Source organism: Clytia hemisphaerica, unplaced genomic scaffold, assembly GCF_902728285.1.
Source record: "Clytia hemisphaerica strain Z4C2 unplaced genomic scaffold, Clytia hemisphaerica genome assembly, whole genome shotgun sequence".
Taxonomy (NCBI): Eukaryota; Metazoa; Cnidaria; class Hydrozoa; order Leptothecata; family Clytiidae; genus Clytia; species Clytia hemisphaerica.
In genome coordinates, this window is record NW_027103979.1 from 1044128 (window position 1) to 1061305 (window position 17178).

Consider the following 17178-nt stretch of genomic DNA (forward strand, 5'->3'; position numbering starts at 1 on the left):
TCCAAACAGAAAGAGCCCCCCCCCCCCTAGGCCGAATAATATTAAGTAGCAAAATTCTATGATGGTGATATTCTTAGCATATTCTTGATTTTTTGGCCATTTTTATCATGGACATTCTTATAAAGTGTATTCTTATTAAAATAAAGCGTGTACCCAGTCTTTTGGTCTTAATTTCAAATCGTCTTTGACTTTTACACGATTATAGTCCAAAAAAAGGGATTTTCGAAACTAATTTTTGAAAAAAAGAAGAAAGAAATTAGCCATGTTAAAAATGAATTTGGATCTCCCAAGAAATTGGCTGACGCCTTAAAATTTGTTCTTAATTTTTTCTTAATATTTTGTTCCCACATAGTTTGTTCTTATAAAAAACATGTATTTATATCTTATTCAGTACATTAAGCAATATATATGATGTTCATGTCACGTCTTCTTAGGTTCTTAGACATCAGAATATTTTTCAAGAGAGAGAAAAATTTTAAAAGATGATGATGATCGAAAAAGTCGACAAAGCGAAGTATCATTTCAAAAAAGAAATTGCAAATAACGTCAGAAGATTTTTAATACAATTAATTTTCCTGGGGATCCTGATTTTCACATCGACGACAATTTTCTTTTTTGTGGAAGAATGTTATTTTCATGTTCCACAACCTCCAACAAGTTACAATCAAATGTGCAACCAGCTTTGCCAAAATACTAAAATAATTAACGAAACACAGTCAAATAACACTGAGATTGTTAATTTGTTTGGTAACGTTACAAAGTTTTGCGTTCAAGCCAAATGTAATTTAGAGGAACATGTTTCACAAAGAAATTGCAAGCTTGGTCCAAAAAATGTTTTCAAATGGTGGGGATTTGTCGTGACAACAATTTTTACGATAGGTAAGTTGTTCTAGATAACTTTATCATCTTCAAAGGTTTTGTTTTTAAATAAGAGTGATATCGTTTGCTTACTATGCAATTTTAATTCACAAACTTTTTCACGTTGGATTGACGTGTATGTGGAGCAAGATTGGCCATTTTTGCTTATATCGAGCACAATATAACAATTGGCAGACACTGCCCTGATATGAAATATGTGTCTGATATGAAACGGGAACACTTATGTCCATCGAATTTCAATGAGGATGAAAAGATAGTCAGTATCTCATTGAGATTGAAATTATTGTAGGGTATTTTTCCACCAGGGACGAAATTTTGGTCAAAAGTTTAAGTAGGGTGGGGCTCCCATCATCTCTGAAACGAAGGAGTGCTATTTCGTATGCACCTTAGATTGAACCTTAAATTCGCTGTTTATTGTTTTATGGTATCTTTGAAAATATAATCTAATCTATTGCATTAATTTTCCTATTCTAGGTTATGGCAGAACCGTGGCAAAATCTACGCTTGGCAGAGCTTTAACAATAGTGATGGCAATTATCGGTATTCCGATGGCTTCTGCCAATGTTTTGTTTTGTGGTAAAGCTATCAACAACACAATCAAATATTTAATCGTATGCTTTGAAAACGCTTGCTTGAAACGCCAAAAAATTGTATGGCTTAAACGCAAGGTGGCAGCTGTTCAAATTTATTTGACAATATCAACTATATTGCTTCATTCTGTTTTCTACAAAATGACAACTTTGCAGGAAAGCAGCTTCTTTGAGATAATCTATTACGTTTGTGTCACGATGTTGACTATAGGCTTCGGCGATGTTTATCCAGACACCACTTATTTATACCAACTCTCAATGGTACAACTAGTTATTTTTACTTCACTGGACGTAGCATTTTTCTATTGGACTTTCTCATTGTTGGGATCAATTATTGATTTTATACGATCTTTAGAAACTGATTTGGGGACGAAGGAAAACAAAAAGGACATTGATGGAAATGACAGTTATGTGGAACAAATTGATAACTCCATAATCTCTTGACCTTGAGATGAAAATAAATTTACCAGTAAGATGGATATAGATTCAGAATGAACTAACCTTTTTGTTTGATTTGATTCAAACATAAAAATCTGACTGGTTGGTTAACTGTATTTGCTCATCAACACTTTATTGACTTTTGTTGAAAGCTTTATGAAAAAGGATTTTGGGTTCAAGTCTGTCATGCTCGAATGACATCAACATCAACTAGCCGAAATCTGATATGCCCACAACTAATATTTAACCTCATTTTCACTATATCAATCATTTTTAGCAGCCTCTTATCGCCTTTTATCGGCTTAATAGAAAAGCCTGTTAGACGAAAACCGCCTTTTTGTTGTACAAACGTTTAATAAACAAGCAAAAAGATTGGTATGTTTGAAAGGTAATTGCTATGTCATAGGTGGTACCCTAGGTGGCATTGAAAATTCTTAATCGCAAAGACGTAGGTGCTGTCGAAATATATCAGACTGAGTTTGATTATTACTCCAAAACATTACCTGTGATTATATAGTTGTTAATTGAGATGAGCGACGCAACACTTTTTTTGTACATCAGGTCCCACGCTATGAATTTGAAAGTGGGGGGCAATGAATATAGAGTCTAAAGAGGCGCAACCAAAATCTTTTACTTTGCAAAAAAGTGGGGGCCATGGCCCTGTGCCCCCCCCTCCGGTGGCGTGGGTCCTGTACATGTCTTTTCGTATCGTGGAATTGGTGCTGGATTACGTTAATCCTTCTTTGAAGGAGAAACGAAGCGTAACAGAAATCAAATTTAGATGATTATTTTCTTATTTTTCAGATTTTAACCACATCTTTTAATCCTTTTAATCTTAATCCAACAATTATGATATACCTATTTCATCTTATTTGTATTTCCTGTTGTCCTCAAAGTCAGAGGTGACCATTCTTTGATTAGCCTTTATGTTACTGTGAGCACCATTGTTTCGCTTTTTTTAGATTTAACCTGTTCAAACACCCCCTTCTCACAGACCCGGTAGGATTTTTTCAGCCGTTATTTTCACAATAACGGACTGAAACTCAATGGGGATTGAGATTCCCATTTTTTTATGACCGGGGATATAAAAGTCTTTTGTCAGAAAATTCAGTGGGAATGTGAAAATAGCATAATATTTTGCAGTGAGGATTGGTTTATTTGATTATTTTCAGTGGGGACAAAAATTAGTGTATAATTTTCCATTGGGGACAATATTTTGGTCAATTTTTCCAGTGGGAAGGGCTTCCAGTGAGTCTGTGAGAAAGCTGTGTGTTCAAGATCTCAAAGTTGTCTCATTATTTTCTATAAAACCGGAAAGTTTTTGCAAAAGGTATGGGTATTTAGTAGCTTTGTGGGAATTTTTTTGACATTCTTCTCTCTTTAATTGATTTCACAGATTTTAGAATTTCAAAACTATTTATCAAACAGACCTCAAAGAATTCCAGCCCCCTTTTTATTTTGGACCCTCCCTTTAATTGAACGTTAAAGGATATTTTTAAAACTTAGGATGGGATTTTTTCCCTTTTTTTTTTTTTTACTGAGGAGGTTTAAAACTAATTTGAAATTCTTAGACCATAAAATGATAACTAATTGAAAATTCCTGGAAATTAGGTTTAAATATCTCATCAATAATTAGTTTAAAGGTTATTTATATATTTTCTTTACACAATATCATTTGTAAGAAAAATAGCCTGATTTTCAATTTAATTATTTTTGAGCCATGGTGCGACGTATAAAAAGTTAGTTCAGATATTTTGGATTCTTTCTTCAGTATGTGAAGTCTGAGAAAAAGTTTTTTTCCAGATAATTATTGAGTGAATCTGATCTGAGAAGAATGATTTATTTTTTCTTGTCCTTTCTTTTTTTAAGTTACTGCTGGGTTTGAAAAATAATTTTAGGTTGTGAAATGGGCTTTTCCAGAAAAAAACCGTATACCCCCTATGTTGAGGAGGTCCATCCCTATGTGGCTGGAAATGATGTAACCCTCTGGAATTCTGAATTTTAGTAGGATTTAAAATCCTACCCCCATAGAATTCCAGTTATTTTTGACAGATTTTTATATCTCCCTATGGAATTCCGCCACATATCAAACCTTACCCCATTGGAACGGAAATTGACCTCCTCAACAGGGGGTATACGGTTTTTTTCTGGAAAAGCCCAATTCTTTCTGTAGATATCAACGTTTAACAAAAAACGTTTTTCTTTTTATCAATAATCCTATATCCTATTTCAAAGGAAAACAACTGAATCTAACTTTTGATCATTTTTGTCCCGATCATGATTTATTCGATTCATCGGGAATGAATGAGTATTGATAGCGGTATTAACTTTGATGGAATTTATGGATCGAACATCAAATAACAACATTTTCTATTCAGAGACCACAAAACCTGTAAACTTTTAAACTGATTTCTTTAAGTGTATGGCATAGAATCATTTGTAGAAAAGTTTGAAAATAAATTTCGGAAGATGATCATTGAAAATGTCACTGAAGCAAAATGTGATTTCAAAAAGGAGATCTTCCATAATGTCAAACGGTTTCTGAGACAAGTTGGCTTTTTAGCGATCCTGATTTTCACATCGACGACAATTTTCTTTTTTGTGGAAGAATGTTATTTTCATGTTCTACAACCTCCAACAAGTTACACTCAAATGTGCAACCAGCTTTGCCAAAATACTAAAATAATTAACGAAACACAGTCAAATAACACTGAAATCGTTAATTTGTTTGGTAACGTTACAAAGTTTTGCGTTCAAGTCAAATGTAATTCAACGGAAAATGTTTCACAAAAGAATTGTAAGCTTGGTCCAAAAAATGTTTTCAAATGGTGGGCATTTGTCACTACCACGATCTTTACGATAGGTATAAAGTCTTTTTTGAATTCTTATGCAGTGTAGACAATGCGCTTACCCAATTTTCAGAACATTTGACCTTTCATCAAAAATTATAAAGTTCCCACCTATTTTGGCCAAAACATTGAGAAATCGTGGCCCATTGAGAGAGCAATATTCAGATTGTCTTGGACAATAGATCGGTCCCGGGGGGGGGGGGGTACTAGGGCAAAATGGGTTACGGGGATGCTCCGCTGGTCAGGGTACCTTTTTTAACCTCCACGAGTCCCAGGTAGGGTCGCAAAAACACCAAAATAGAAAAATCAGTCCCTTGTAGGGTGCCTATTTTGGGAAAATTTGGGGAAAAAGTAGAAAATTTGAGAAAATTTTGGAATTTCAGTCCCATTCAGGGTCACTTTTTTCGCAAATTTCGAGTTCCACGTAGGGTCCATTTTTCGAACCTCAGCGGAGCACCCCCGTCGGTCGACAAGGGTAGTACCCCCCCCGGGAGATCGGTTTCTGTTAACCCTAAGAGCGATTTTTGCATATACCTGTAGGTACCCGGGAAAGATTTGTCAGTTCATCACATTTTCATTTAGCAATCAATACTTTGTTTTTCCAGGGTATGGCAGAATCGTTCCGAAATCGACGCTTGGCAGAGCTTTAACGATAGTAATGGGGATTATTGGTATTCCGATGGCTTCTGCCAATGTTTTGTTTTGTGGTAAAGCTATCAACAACACAATCAAATATTTAATCGTATGTTTTGAAAACTCTTGCTTGAAACGCCAAAGGATTGTATGGTTTAAACGCAAGGTGGCAGCTGTGCAAGTTTATTTGACCATATCAACGGTCGTACTTCACGCTGTATATTACAAATACACGTCGTTCCAGGAGAACGATTTCTTTGAGATAACTTACTTCGTTTGTGTCACCATGTTGACTTTGGGATTCGGTGATGTTTATCCAGACACAACTTTTTTATACCAGCTGTCAACTATCAATCTAGTGTTTGTCACGTCCCTTGATGTTGGACTTTTCTATTGGAATTTGGCATTATTGGGGTCAATAATTGATTTTATAAGATCTATAGGAACTGAGTTGGGAACAGTACCCATGAAGAAAGATCATATCCACGATGACGATTCGGTGGTGCAAAATGATAATTCTATAATCTCTTGACCCGATGAAAATAGAGTTCTGTTGGAGTAGAATGTAGAGATGTCAGAAGGAATGGAATACTGCTTATTGAAGTTTTTTCCAAGTAGGGATGAGAGCCCAGTTTCATTTTCTAAGGCGAGGCCAATTTTATCAGTTGTTTTACGGGCCCGACCGACCCTTCATTGCTTTACAGACTGCCAGATTTTCAAAATTTTGGTAGTTTTTCCATGATTTTGAGAATTTTATATTCAATTTTTCATTTCATTCATAAATTCTTTTTTTGTGTCTTTTATTTTCTATTTCGCATTGTTGTCAAGATGTAGTAGTTTTTGCTGGCTTTTTCTAGGAGATTTTATAGGTGAAATTCAACCTTTAAGGCCCACTCAGCATTTTATCCTCGTCGAACAAGGTGCACATCTCGGACGCTTTGGTCGCTGAACACTTTTCTTATTCCATTGATCCAAAATAAAGGGGAGATATGCTGCACAATTTTTCTTTTTTCTATTGTTGATATATTTTTGCACACGGTACAAGAGAGTTAAATGTCTCTTCTGATTGGCTATTTAAAAAAGAACAATAGGGAAGCCACACAGCCTAGCGAAAAAAGTTGAAAAGTTTCAACTCTTGGTTCGCTCAAGGCGACAGACAGCCTTTGAAGGCTTGATTCATGTAATTTATGCAATAATTAAGCAGCGCGCCTTGTTCGACGACCATAAAGTGCTGAGTGGGTAGCGACCTTTATTTTTTATTTTTTCGCCGACCAACCGACCCTCTTTTTTGGGTAGCTTGGCCCTTAAAATAACAAGTTAAATTGGTCTTGCCCAATGGATGAAATACAAATAATTTGAGTTTTCTCACCGATGAGCCCACTCTGGTCTGTGATACGAGTTGGTTCAAAATAATATGTTATTAGACTGACACGCCAGTTGAGCTTGTACGGTTCCATAACTCCCACCCATAACACCCTCGCGCCTTGTGACAAGATAAATTACTAGACTGATTTATTAATTATTTTAAAATTAAAATAATTTTTCGTCAAAACATAGATTTTAAATAATTTAATCCAATAATGATGATATTTGATTAAAATCCTTCCATATTGTTATTTTCTCTGTGTCTACTGTTTCGATCTTCGAATTTACGGCGTATATGTAACATTAATAAAATAGTTTTGCACCTGTCGAAAAACTTATCAAATCAAAGAGCGAAACATTGCAAAATGGAAAGACCTCCCGCAAAAGAAATTTCGGATTAAAATTAAAATCATTGATTATCAGAGATTAGCTGAACTCTACCTCCTATTTTTTGCTTAAAAAAAGTAAAATTCATAACATTGCAGTATAAATTATAAGAGTGGGTAAACTATTTTTATGAGTATTGAGCTTTTGTGATTTTTTGAAAGTGTAGTAGTGAAATTTTGTGTGTTTTTGGGCTTAAAAATGATCATTGAAGACATTAATCTTGCTAGACAGCGTATCGCACAAGACATTGTTACAAGTTTCAAAAAGTTTTTACTATATGGTCTCATTCTAACCATTATTGTTGTTTCTGGTGCGATAGTTTTCTTTTATACCGAACAATGTTGGTCTAACGTACCACAAGAATATAGCCAAGAATCTTCAACTCAAAAACTCTGTAATGATATTCTCAAAATCAACGAAACACACTCAGATGATCAAAATGTCATTGCAGCCATATCGAATATTACTGTATCTTGTTTGAAGCATAAAAACTACAAGCAACGACAAAAGTTATCTGATTTAGGTACAAGAAAGACTTGCACATTAGATAGTATTGGTTTTGCATACTGGATGGGTTATGTCTTCACCATTGTTTTCACAATCGGTAAGTTTGGTAGACTCCTGGGAGGGCACGCAACGTCTTAGCAACGTTCATTCAAGTACACCTTTTCGACCGTAGCTGTCAATTGCCGCACGGGCATTTTTTTGTCCGCTTTATCCCACTAAAACCGTCCCAGTCCTTTTTTCGCACCTATAGACAATAGAAAAATGTGTCGAAAAAGGATTGGATCGATTTTAGTGGGATAAAAGTGGCACACGCCTGACTGCGCGACTACGGTCGAAAAGGTGTATTTCGGAGTAAGGTCTTACAGATCTTCAGATCTTCGTAAGAGATGAAGCATAAGATCTTGTAAAAACCCCTGTGTCACAGACCCGCTGGGACCCCCGTCCCACTGGAAAATTTTGCCTAAATTTTATTCCCAGTGAACAAAATGCCCTACAATTTTCGGTCACACTGGGGAATTGACTTTGTACTTATCCCCATTGAAATTCAATACAAAAACTAAAAAATTACACTCCAAAACCATCCCCACTGGATATTTTAAGCTTGGAAACACTAGAATTTTTATCCCCATTTGGATTTCAATCGAAATTTTTACCCCCTTTCTTGGAAAAAGTCCGACCGGGGCTGTGAGACAGGGTGTTTGCAAAAACTTAACTTCCTTCAAAAGATCTTGCGCATTTCATCTTGCTTGTTCACCTTGTAAGATAACTTTTATGACGGTGTCTTATAAGATCTTAATAATATTTTAGAGCAAGTGTCTTGTACTTTTACCTCGCGAAGATTATCATATTATGTGTGAAAAGGGTTAACTTAGTATAATACATAATCTCCAATTAGCTGGATCTTTTATTTTTTTTTCACCAGGTTATGGTCGTGTTGTTACAAACACAACTGCTGGTCGAGCACTGACCATGGTTTATGCTACCATCTCTATCCCTATCGCATCCTTAACAACCATTTACTGTGCCAAGACTGTTGACAACTGTGTTAAATACATGGTCCTCATGTTTGAGCAACGTGCTTTAAAACGTCAAAAGGTTGTTTGGTTCACCAGAAAATGTGCTTGCATTGAAATGGTTTATTTAGTGTTTATGATTATGTTTTACGCTTGGCGCCAACATGATACCATATTACGTAATTATACTTTCTTTGATGCTGTTTATCACGTGTTTATTACAGTGACCACTATCGGGTTTGGTGACCTTGATCCAGACCAGAGTGGAAGGACATCACAGACAGGTGTTCAAATGGTGGCCATCTTGATGGTAGAAATTATAGTATTTTTCATCACTTTCTCATTGATGGGAGCTTTCATAAGTGGTATAGTTTCAACTGAGGAGGGAAAAAATAACAAAGAAGAACAAAGGAAATTGAAAAGTTCATCAAATGATGTTATAGAGACATATACTGCTGTTGCCTTGTGAATGGCCAATGTTATCACCTAAACCGAAGTATCTAAAAAGGGTGACTCCTTTATAACATAGAGTAACGAGGGGGTTACAGGGAAGGGAATCTCGAAAACATTCCGAGTACCCCTGGTTTTTGAAATGCAATTTCGTTGAAAAGAACAATGTTTACCCCTTGTAAGATGCTGGTGGAAGATGGTATTACTGTAGTGTATTTAGGAACTACGTTTGAACTTCCATGAACTCAAACACTCTAACCGAACCGAGTTTGTTCAAGTTATGGATATATCGTCAAGTAACGCTGACTGGCTTTTTTAGGGTCAGAGATGGAGCATTAAATGTGAATGTGATCCCATGTTGATTTGTTATATACTTTCAAACTACGAGACTTTATGACCGTGAGGGAGTCGATTTTTTATTTTTCGTAATTTTGGACCCTTTCATAGACTCTAATGCTGTTTTAAGGTTTTTGTACCCCAATGAGAGATTTTTAAGGGTTAAGAAAAGGGACTTTTATTGCTCACATCCGACACCCATCTTACCTAAATACCCCCTCCGGTGGATTCATATTTTGTTTCATACCTTAAACATCTTTGAAGTTCAACTGCGACTTTAATTCAGTCGTGCTGTACTATCGGTGCAAAAATTTTAATCAGAGTTAAAAGTAATTTGAAATCTTATGTTTATTAACAATATTTAAAAGCTGTATGTATTTAATTGTCAAGACGTTACGTAATTCTAAAATCAAACAAACCACTCAAAATGAAGATGCAGTCAAATATTTTGCTAGAAAATTGACCAAGTTCTTCTCTTTCTGTTTGACATTTTTGCTTTAAAGAAATTTTGATATTTTACACTAAAATAATGAAATATTACTGGTACTCTTAGGTTCCAAATAAACGCCCCCTTCCCCGCTTTTTAATTATTCAAAAATTTCCAGGACCTCCACCATTTATTAATTTTTAAGAATTTTCTCAGCTGTCAAAGAGAAGGCCCTTTATTTTGCTTTAGCCTATATTTACCTGATTTTGGGGTTTTCAGAAGTACAATTTCCAACCCCCGGAAATTAGGTCCCCCCCGTTTATTAAAATCTCAAAGATTTTCCAGTCCCCGTTTATTTGGAACCTATACCAGTACATTATTCCACTCTTAGATTCCTCACTAGATGGTTGTTGAAATTCTTTCTTCCAAATAGCACTAGAAAATCGAAAAAAAAATATACAAGAGGGATTCACATGGAACCTGAGTACTCCCCTGTCTCAGTAACCCATTGGGTCTTAAAAGTTCACCGGGGTGACTTTGAAATGAGGAATATCCACCGGGGTAGAGATTTCAGTCGCTGGGTCAAGAAAATCGGTAATTTTTTAATACCGGGCAAAGTCAAAAGTCAGGATTTTTCCCTGGGTTTGTGCTATTCAGCACTTTAGAAAAATCAGATTTCGTCTTGGGGTTTTTGATAAAGTTCTCGTTTAGCCCGGGTTGAGATTTCCATTGTTCTTCACTCGATTTTTACACCGGGTTATCGACCGGGCGAATCTGACCGGGCCACTGATACATGGGTGTCTGACTAGAAAATGAATTTTTGCACTCGCTTTAATTTTGTTCATTTTAATTTGAAGACAAATTAACATCGGTTATTAATATTACAGCTGTTGTTAAATATCAACATGTACTCAGTTTGAAAAATATTGACTGGGGGTACATTTACCCTAAATTAATGAAACAGGAAAGCTACTTAAAAGGTGACTTTTAGTAATAAGATACTAAAACAGTCCAGTTTTTTATCCAGTACGTTCTGTTGCAACTAGTCTACTTATCATAATGTTTAAGATTTTATTTGTAGCCAGTTGTTTGCTGGTCGGAAGTCATGCATGGAATAAAGATATGGAAGGTATACTTTCAATCTACACTCTTCGAGGCCTATACCTTTTTGTGAATTTAAGTTTTTCTTTATTCACTTATTATTGGCTTAGGACTTAAATGCTTTGATGTAGAATTTTCTTTTTAGCCATTTCTGAAATTGGAGGCCGGAATTATTTTTGGCGTTTTTTCAGCCTTATTGATATTGCTCTTTTAATTGTTCTAATGGAATTGAAAAAAAATTGATATGTTTCTACTTATTGCCTGGTGAGTGAGACAGGGATGTTTTATTTCAACCATCAAAACATTGTACAATATTGATTTTCGAATACAGTCGAACCTCACTAATTACAACTTCTATAATTTGAATTAATTATTAATCCCCTACAAGAAAACACCTGAGTAAAACACTTTCTATAATTATAAGCTCTCTATATTTCGAACAGATTAGATTACCCCTTCACGATTTAGAATTAGAGAGTAAACCGTAGTTTACCCAAACTGTCTCTACTTACTTCGCTATATGTATATCAATCTTTCGCCATAGTTGACGGTCTTTTTGAAGGAGACATTCAAGTGACACCAGAACAAATGGATCGTTTACAAAAAGGAGCCAATGAGTTCGGTTCAATCATCGGCGGGCGGTGGCCGGGCGGTAAAATCCCGTATGTTATCGAATCTTCTATTGGTAAGTGACATTATATGAATATCAAATATTCTCCATATAATATTAAGCCAAGTAAGCAGCTGTTCAAAAGAGTATTCGAGTCATTATATATCATTATGTAGAAAAAGAGGAATCTGTTATGATATTTTTGGTATATGATATTTTAGTCGATTTTCCTCAGATTTTGCGATACAAGTTTTCAGAAATTTTCGTGGTTTTGGGACCTATCTAAAAACTCAGTTAGCTCTGATAATGCTAATACTTTTTGAGTTAAAAATATACATAACATATATTTTTTACACCATGGTTGTTCTTCCAGTGACAGCCTGGCAAAAAAGAGATATCATCCATTAAGATGATATGGTTACAAGTTGAATAGCAATCAAAAATTTAAAAAACATTTGTAATTGAATTTTAATGATCATTTTCTATCCCTCAGGTTCATCCGGTCGTCAACAAATTCAACTTGCATTACAAGAATATCATGCTAAGACATGTTTGAGGTTTTCACCAAGAACAAACGAACAATACTACATCAGCTTCTATAATGGACAAGGGTAAGTGATGCAATATGTAGTTTAGCTGCACACGGTGGTTTGGTGTTGGACACCAAAAAGCGATGATGTTTTTTCAGAAGAGTCCCTGGTGAAAATTTTTGATTTTGAAAAGTACTTTTTGATCTTTGTAAGATTCTTGGAAAAAAGATTTAATAAATTTCTATCTTATTCAAGTGAGATCTTGGATTTTCTTGATGATAAGATCTCGGTACATAAATTTGCAAAGTCTGACACTTGATGGCTTGACAAGATCTTTCAGGATCCAACCAGATCTTGCAAAATTTTGCCAATAATTTTGTTCGAATGCTGCGTGTTTTGAGCTTGGCATCTATTTATGTTTGAGGCCTACCATATCTTCAAAATGGCTGGTAATATAAGGAGCACCAATCCGTGAATAGATACCAGCAGCCTATTACTATTAGTTTCCGAGTAGGACGCGTGCACAGGTGCTTTCTGACGTCGAAACTTTAAAGTACACTCATTTTTGCTATCATACGGAAACCACTCTTAAAAGAAATACTCTTGAATGTGACTGACATGGTTTTCACATGACAGGACGAAATATAGGCAAGGATATTCGAGACATTCTTTACTATAATTCTACAACAATATGTTTACCTAACAGATGCAGTTCACCGGTAGGACGAACAGGTAGAAATCGTATTAGTTTACAAGCTCCAGGATGTCAAAATAAAGGAACCATCTTACACGAAATCGGCCATAGTATAGGTAAGTAATGTTTCTAGCCAGTAGGTACCCTGAGTATCAGAGGTTAAGTTTTCAAAGAATATATTAACCTCTGAAGATCAATAATAGAAATTTTATCGCGCATGTGTCAATCTAATCACTGCAGAAAGAATCAAAGATGAAGAGCAAATATTACCATATTAATGTCTAGCAGAGTGAATCAGTACGCAGTTTACTGTTTACGAATTCCCCAGAAACCTCCAAGTGTAATTGAAATCAGTTTCTTTTCAAAAGAAATCTTTTACATGATCCCAAAATGTATAACAGTGTAATTACTAAACTTTTAATTATGGAAATGTCACTTTGATTGAATCGAAATAATAGGCAGACTTTATGTTATGATTCTCTATCACTGACTCGTTTTAAAAAGATTTAATGACATTTTTTAGTTGTGTTTTCAACGACGAATATATACGACAATATATGGTATTGTCCTGTGCTTTTCACGGTAGCCAGTAGGGGTAACAATTATGGGCTGAAATTCGATGGGATTGATATTCCCATGCTTTTTATGGCTGTGGATTTGAAATCCATTGTTTTCGAGTCAGAAAAACTGCCATGTCTGCAGACGACATTGTAGGGATGCATTCCGAATTTAATTCTGCCATTAAGAACTTTTTTAAGCAACTTTCATCTTCTCTATATTTCTTTTTATTCTCATTTTCAGGTTTACTTCATGAACAGTCACGCCCAGACAGAGATCAATACGTCACCATAAATTATCATAATTTATTCAACCAACGTGAGTCATATTGACAATTAATTCTTTTAACAACCTTATCCAACCTCGTCCCTGTGTATTCCAGGCTTAATTTACGTTACTTATGGACGCCAGAGAATACCCAGCACTATCTAGCGATATCTAGCACTATCAAGTAAACATAAAAAAGATGATAATACGCAGGGAACGAGGTTGGGTTAAATCGAGAAAGATTTTTTCTCAGAATTTATCACTTTATTTCACTCTACTATTTTTATTCACAAACGATATTCTTACATTCCAAAATTTGGTTATCAGTTTCGAAAATTGTTATAACACTTTTATAAGAACTCTCGTCTCCCCTTCCATGATTGGGAGTTCACGGGTTTGAGAATGTTATGGTATTAGCTCTTTTTTCTGTCAGTGTTTCGCTGATGAAAGAAATAACTATATTTCGGTGTTGGCAACTCTCTCACACCCTCCCTCAAGGTCTTACATTTATTACAAATTAATCAAATTATCTAGCAAATTTAAAACAATTTATTACACCTTTTTTGTTTGTTGTTACAGAGGTTGCATACAACTTTCAAAAAGCGAGCAATGTCAATTCTTTGGGAACACCTTACGATCTTCATTCAATGATGCATTACAGGTATGGCTGTATTTACACTACAAAGAACGGTTGCATTTACAATACCAAATATTTAATATAAGTGAGACCGCTATTTGCTTTTTCTCTACAATATCTTATATATTTAGTGCTTTGAATGTCTGTTTCCAGGTCATTATCCACCTCCTCGTAATGAATGAATGTTTATTGTCATCTTTTGTCTTATCTCTAGAATAATCTCTCCCAGCCGGCAAAAAAACGTTTAAAAAACGTTTAAAAAACGTTTTTCACAACGTTTGGAAAACGTTTTTTTTCAGGTTGTATTTGTCGCACTTTACAACGTTTTTTCACAACGTCCCTTCACAACGTAATTTAAACCTAAAAAAAACGTTTTGAAAACGTTGTGTGCCAGCTGGCTTTAACTTTTTGACTTTCAGATAAATTTTAGGAGTAAAATTAGAGTTGAATGCCTCCTAAGCTATTATCTGATTTCGTACTCGAATACTACTCATGGCTAGTTATTCAGGCGCTTGTCTAATGAGTGGATAACATTCTTTCTAGGCCTGTGTTAGGCTGGTTCATTGAGTTCATTCATTGATTCATTTGTCCGAGACTTTGGGTAGCCTGTTTCATTTTCTTATGGTTTAGAAATACAATGATTGTATTAACCTCTACCCATTCAAATTTTAAATCCAACTCTAATGAAACTTTCAGATCTTTCATATAAAACTTACTAATCAAGCTAATTACAGGTTTCTAAAACTCAAAATCACAAAGACGGGGGTAACTCTCGGGACGGGAATTTTATACACGATACACATCCCCTATATCAAAAAATTCAAAGGGGAAGAGGCGTGCAGCTTAATAACACCTCCGAAAATCTTTATTCTCTCTACTAGTTCAACAGCTTTCGCAAGAGCAGGGACACGAACAATTGTGACGAAGGATCGATCAAAACAATCGATTATCGATACTAATAATCGAATAAGTGGATTCAGTGAAATCGATATCAAACAAATCAACCTCATGTACAAGAACGAATGCGGAGGTATCAAGTGCCTTGAATTTTCTATTTTAATTGCATTCTAGATTGCAAACCTGGTTTTTATATAAGCAAAAATCCTTGCTTTAGATTCGTACAGATTTTATGAAACTATATGGTTTGTGATTTTGGAGCTATACGTTTCTTTCTAAACAATTTTTGAAGCTTTCTGAGGGTTCTTTACATTTTTAATTTCAAAGCATTGAAATTTCCTTGAATTTGAAATATTTCTTATCTCCATACTTAGGAATTACAATGTTGCAACGTGTATAACATATTTTTTCCTCCCAATATTCTCAGGTGGTTCCGGTGGAAATGGCGGAAATGGTGGTGGAAACAATAACTGTCAAGATAAAGATGGAAATTGTGCATCATGGGCCCAACAAGGTTATTGTAGCAACTCTCAACACGGACCCTGGATGAAAAGCAATTGCTGTAAATCATGCACAGGTAAGTTCACTACCTTTTAAAAAAACTCTTAGACTTAGGTATTTGCAAATTAATTAGGAGAAGACTTGGATAAATTAGGTTTTTTATAATGGAATATGTTTATTAGGTATTCTAAAGTAGAAGATTCTAAAATGTTACGTAACAGAAGAAATGAAATTAAAGCTCGTCAAGAATTTACATTTCTTTGAAAAAGTCATTTTCAAATTTCGAAAAGTCAAAAATTCAGCTAAAAATATATTTTAGACCTTGAGAAGGTTGAGTTCTGAAAGTCTAGCCCCCATGGCGCAATTTTCAACCTTTCAATATAAAGAACTATTGTTTATTTTAACAAAATGATTCAGATCCTCATCATTAAGCCAATACAAGTTGCAATACTTAGCCAATCTTTTCACTCCGATATTCATGACATAATGACTTGTAAGGAACCCGGGGGCACTCATATGGTCCGACCCAAAATTACTGTATGTAAGGGTCAGAAGCGTTCGGTAAAATGTACTGTAAGGGTACCTTTTCACTGTAAGGGCAGATGCTGTCGTTTAGAAATCAAGTGAAAAATAAGAAATCACTCCTAATAGTCTGTTACTAGTCTTTTTGTTGTTGATGAATTCAAACGTGACAAGCAGTCATTTTTGGGTGCTTCTGTATAAAACATTACGTCATAAATATCATGAATTTCTGCTTTACTACCAGGAACCGGTGGAGGATCGACTTGTGCTGGAGATCGCCATCAATATTGTTCAACTTGGGCTGCGCGTGGTTATTGCACATCTCAACAACATTTAACTTACATGAGACAAAATTGTTGTAAATCTTGTAGATTTTAATATCCAGAAATACATTTCTAAACTCTACGATGGGGAAGGTGTGTTTGTGGTTTAATTCATTTTTAGGTAACCAAATCATGACATCTAGCCCTCCCAAAAATCTTTCTCTCGTTTTTCCAAAATTTTGACCTTAAATATGAAAAAAAGGTTTCGGTGGTTGAACTTCGATACTCCTTCGGAGTGGAAATTGGTGATGATAACAAAGTGACATCGAGAACCTTTTGAAACTATACCCATATACCTATATCTTTAATCAAATCAAGCAAACCGGTTCTAATCTAAAACGTGGCAGTTTAGTGCAGAGGTCGGGGTACGATTCTCAGCAAGGACTACGAGTGAATACAGTATACTGTCAATGCCATATGAGAGAACAATTTCATAAATTACGTTACAAACATCACTTGCCTCGTTTTGAAATTAGATCAAATCCCAGTTTTATGGCAGCAGTTCCGTGTTAGTTAAAGCATCTGTCAATTATGAATTAAGCACGAACACCCACAAATGCACAAACCCACTTAATTTAGCTCACTCTCTTCAGATAAAGGTTGTAACATGGAATTATTATAGACACTGGAAAGACAACGGGCTAATTTTTGCCAATTTCTCATG

At 35.2% G+C, this 17178-nt stretch overlaps 4 protein-coding genes across 4 annotated transcripts; all 4 read left to right on the plus strand.

The window, feature by feature from the left end:
* Positions 1 to 444: 444 nt before the first annotated feature.
* LOC136810922 (potassium channel subfamily K member 9-like) lies at positions 445 to 2371 on the plus strand. Its single transcript, XM_067067508.1, has 2 exons — positions 445 to 879; positions 1354 to 2371. The coding sequence occupies exons 1-2, from the start codon at positions 483 to 485 to the stop codon at positions 1911 to 1913; spliced, it is 957 nt and encodes a 318-aa protein (XP_066923609.1). The 5' UTR covers positions 445 to 482; the 3' UTR covers positions 1914 to 2371.
* Positions 2372 to 4105: 1734 nt separating this feature from the next.
* On the plus strand, positions 4106 to 6418 carry LOC136810923 (potassium channel subfamily K member 2-like). Its single transcript, XM_067067509.1, has 2 exons — positions 4106 to 4770; positions 5362 to 6418. Exons 1-2 carry the CDS (start codon positions 4377 to 4379, stop codon positions 5919 to 5921), a joined length of 954 nt encoding a protein of 317 aa, XP_066923610.1. The 5' UTR covers positions 4106 to 4376; the 3' UTR covers positions 5922 to 6418.
* An 840-nt stretch (positions 6419 to 7258) lies between these two features.
* Positions 7259 to 9751, plus strand: LOC136810924 (potassium channel subfamily K member 3-like). Its single transcript, XM_067067511.1, has 2 exons — positions 7259 to 7745; positions 8571 to 9751. Exons 1-2 carry the CDS (start codon positions 7340 to 7342, stop codon positions 9128 to 9130), a joined length of 966 nt encoding a protein of 321 aa, XP_066923612.1. The 5' UTR covers positions 7259 to 7339; the 3' UTR covers positions 9131 to 9751.
* Positions 9752 to 10804: 1053 nt separating this feature from the next.
* Positions 10805 to 16599, plus strand: LOC136810927 (astacin-like). The gene is made up of 9 exons (XM_067067514.1): positions 10805 to 11003; positions 11520 to 11660; positions 12079 to 12196; positions 12822 to 12925; positions 13611 to 13685; positions 14214 to 14295; positions 15153 to 15301; positions 15596 to 15745; positions 16436 to 16599. Exons 1-9 carry the CDS (start codon positions 10934 to 10936, stop codon positions 16567 to 16569), a joined length of 1023 nt encoding a protein of 340 aa, XP_066923615.1. The 5' UTR covers positions 10805 to 10933; the 3' UTR covers positions 16570 to 16599.
* The last annotated feature ends 579 nt before the right edge of the window (positions 16600 to 17178 follow it).

Excerpts from the sequence above, each read along its gene's own strand:
- LOC136810924 (XM_067067511.1), top strand. The coding sequence starts at position 7,340 with ATGATCATTGAAGACATTAATCTTGCTAGACAGCGTATCGCACAAGAC. Across the intron at positions 7,746-8,570 it reads CACCATTGTTTTCACAATCG|GTTATGGTCGTGTTGTTACA; the intron begins GTAAGTTTGGTA and ends TTTTTTCACCAG.
- LOC136810922 (XM_067067508.1), top strand. The coding sequence starts at position 483 with ATGATGATGATCGAAAAAGTCGACAAAGCGAAGTATCATTTCAAAAAA. Across the intron at positions 880-1,353 it reads GACAACAATTTTTACGATAG|GTTATGGCAGAACCGTGGCA; the intron begins GTAAGTTGTTCT and ends TTCCTATTCTAG.
- LOC136810927 (XM_067067514.1), top strand. The coding sequence starts at position 10,934 with ATGTTTAAGATTTTATTTGTAGCCAGTTGTTTGCTGGTCGGAAGTCAT. Across the intron at positions 14,296-15,152 it reads CATTCAATGATGCATTACAG|TTCAACAGCTTTCGCAAGAG; the intron begins GTATGGCTGTAT and ends TCTCTCTACTAG. Across the intron at positions 15,302-15,595 it reads GTACAAGAACGAATGCGGAG|GTGGTTCCGGTGGAAATGGC; the intron begins GTATCAAGTGCC and ends CAATATTCTCAG.
- LOC136810923 (XM_067067509.1), top strand. The coding sequence starts at position 4,377 with ATGATCATTGAAAATGTCACTGAAGCAAAATGTGATTTCAAAAAGGAG. Across the intron at positions 4,771-5,361 it reads TACCACGATCTTTACGATAG|GGTATGGCAGAATCGTTCCG; the intron begins GTATAAAGTCTT and ends TTGTTTTTCCAG.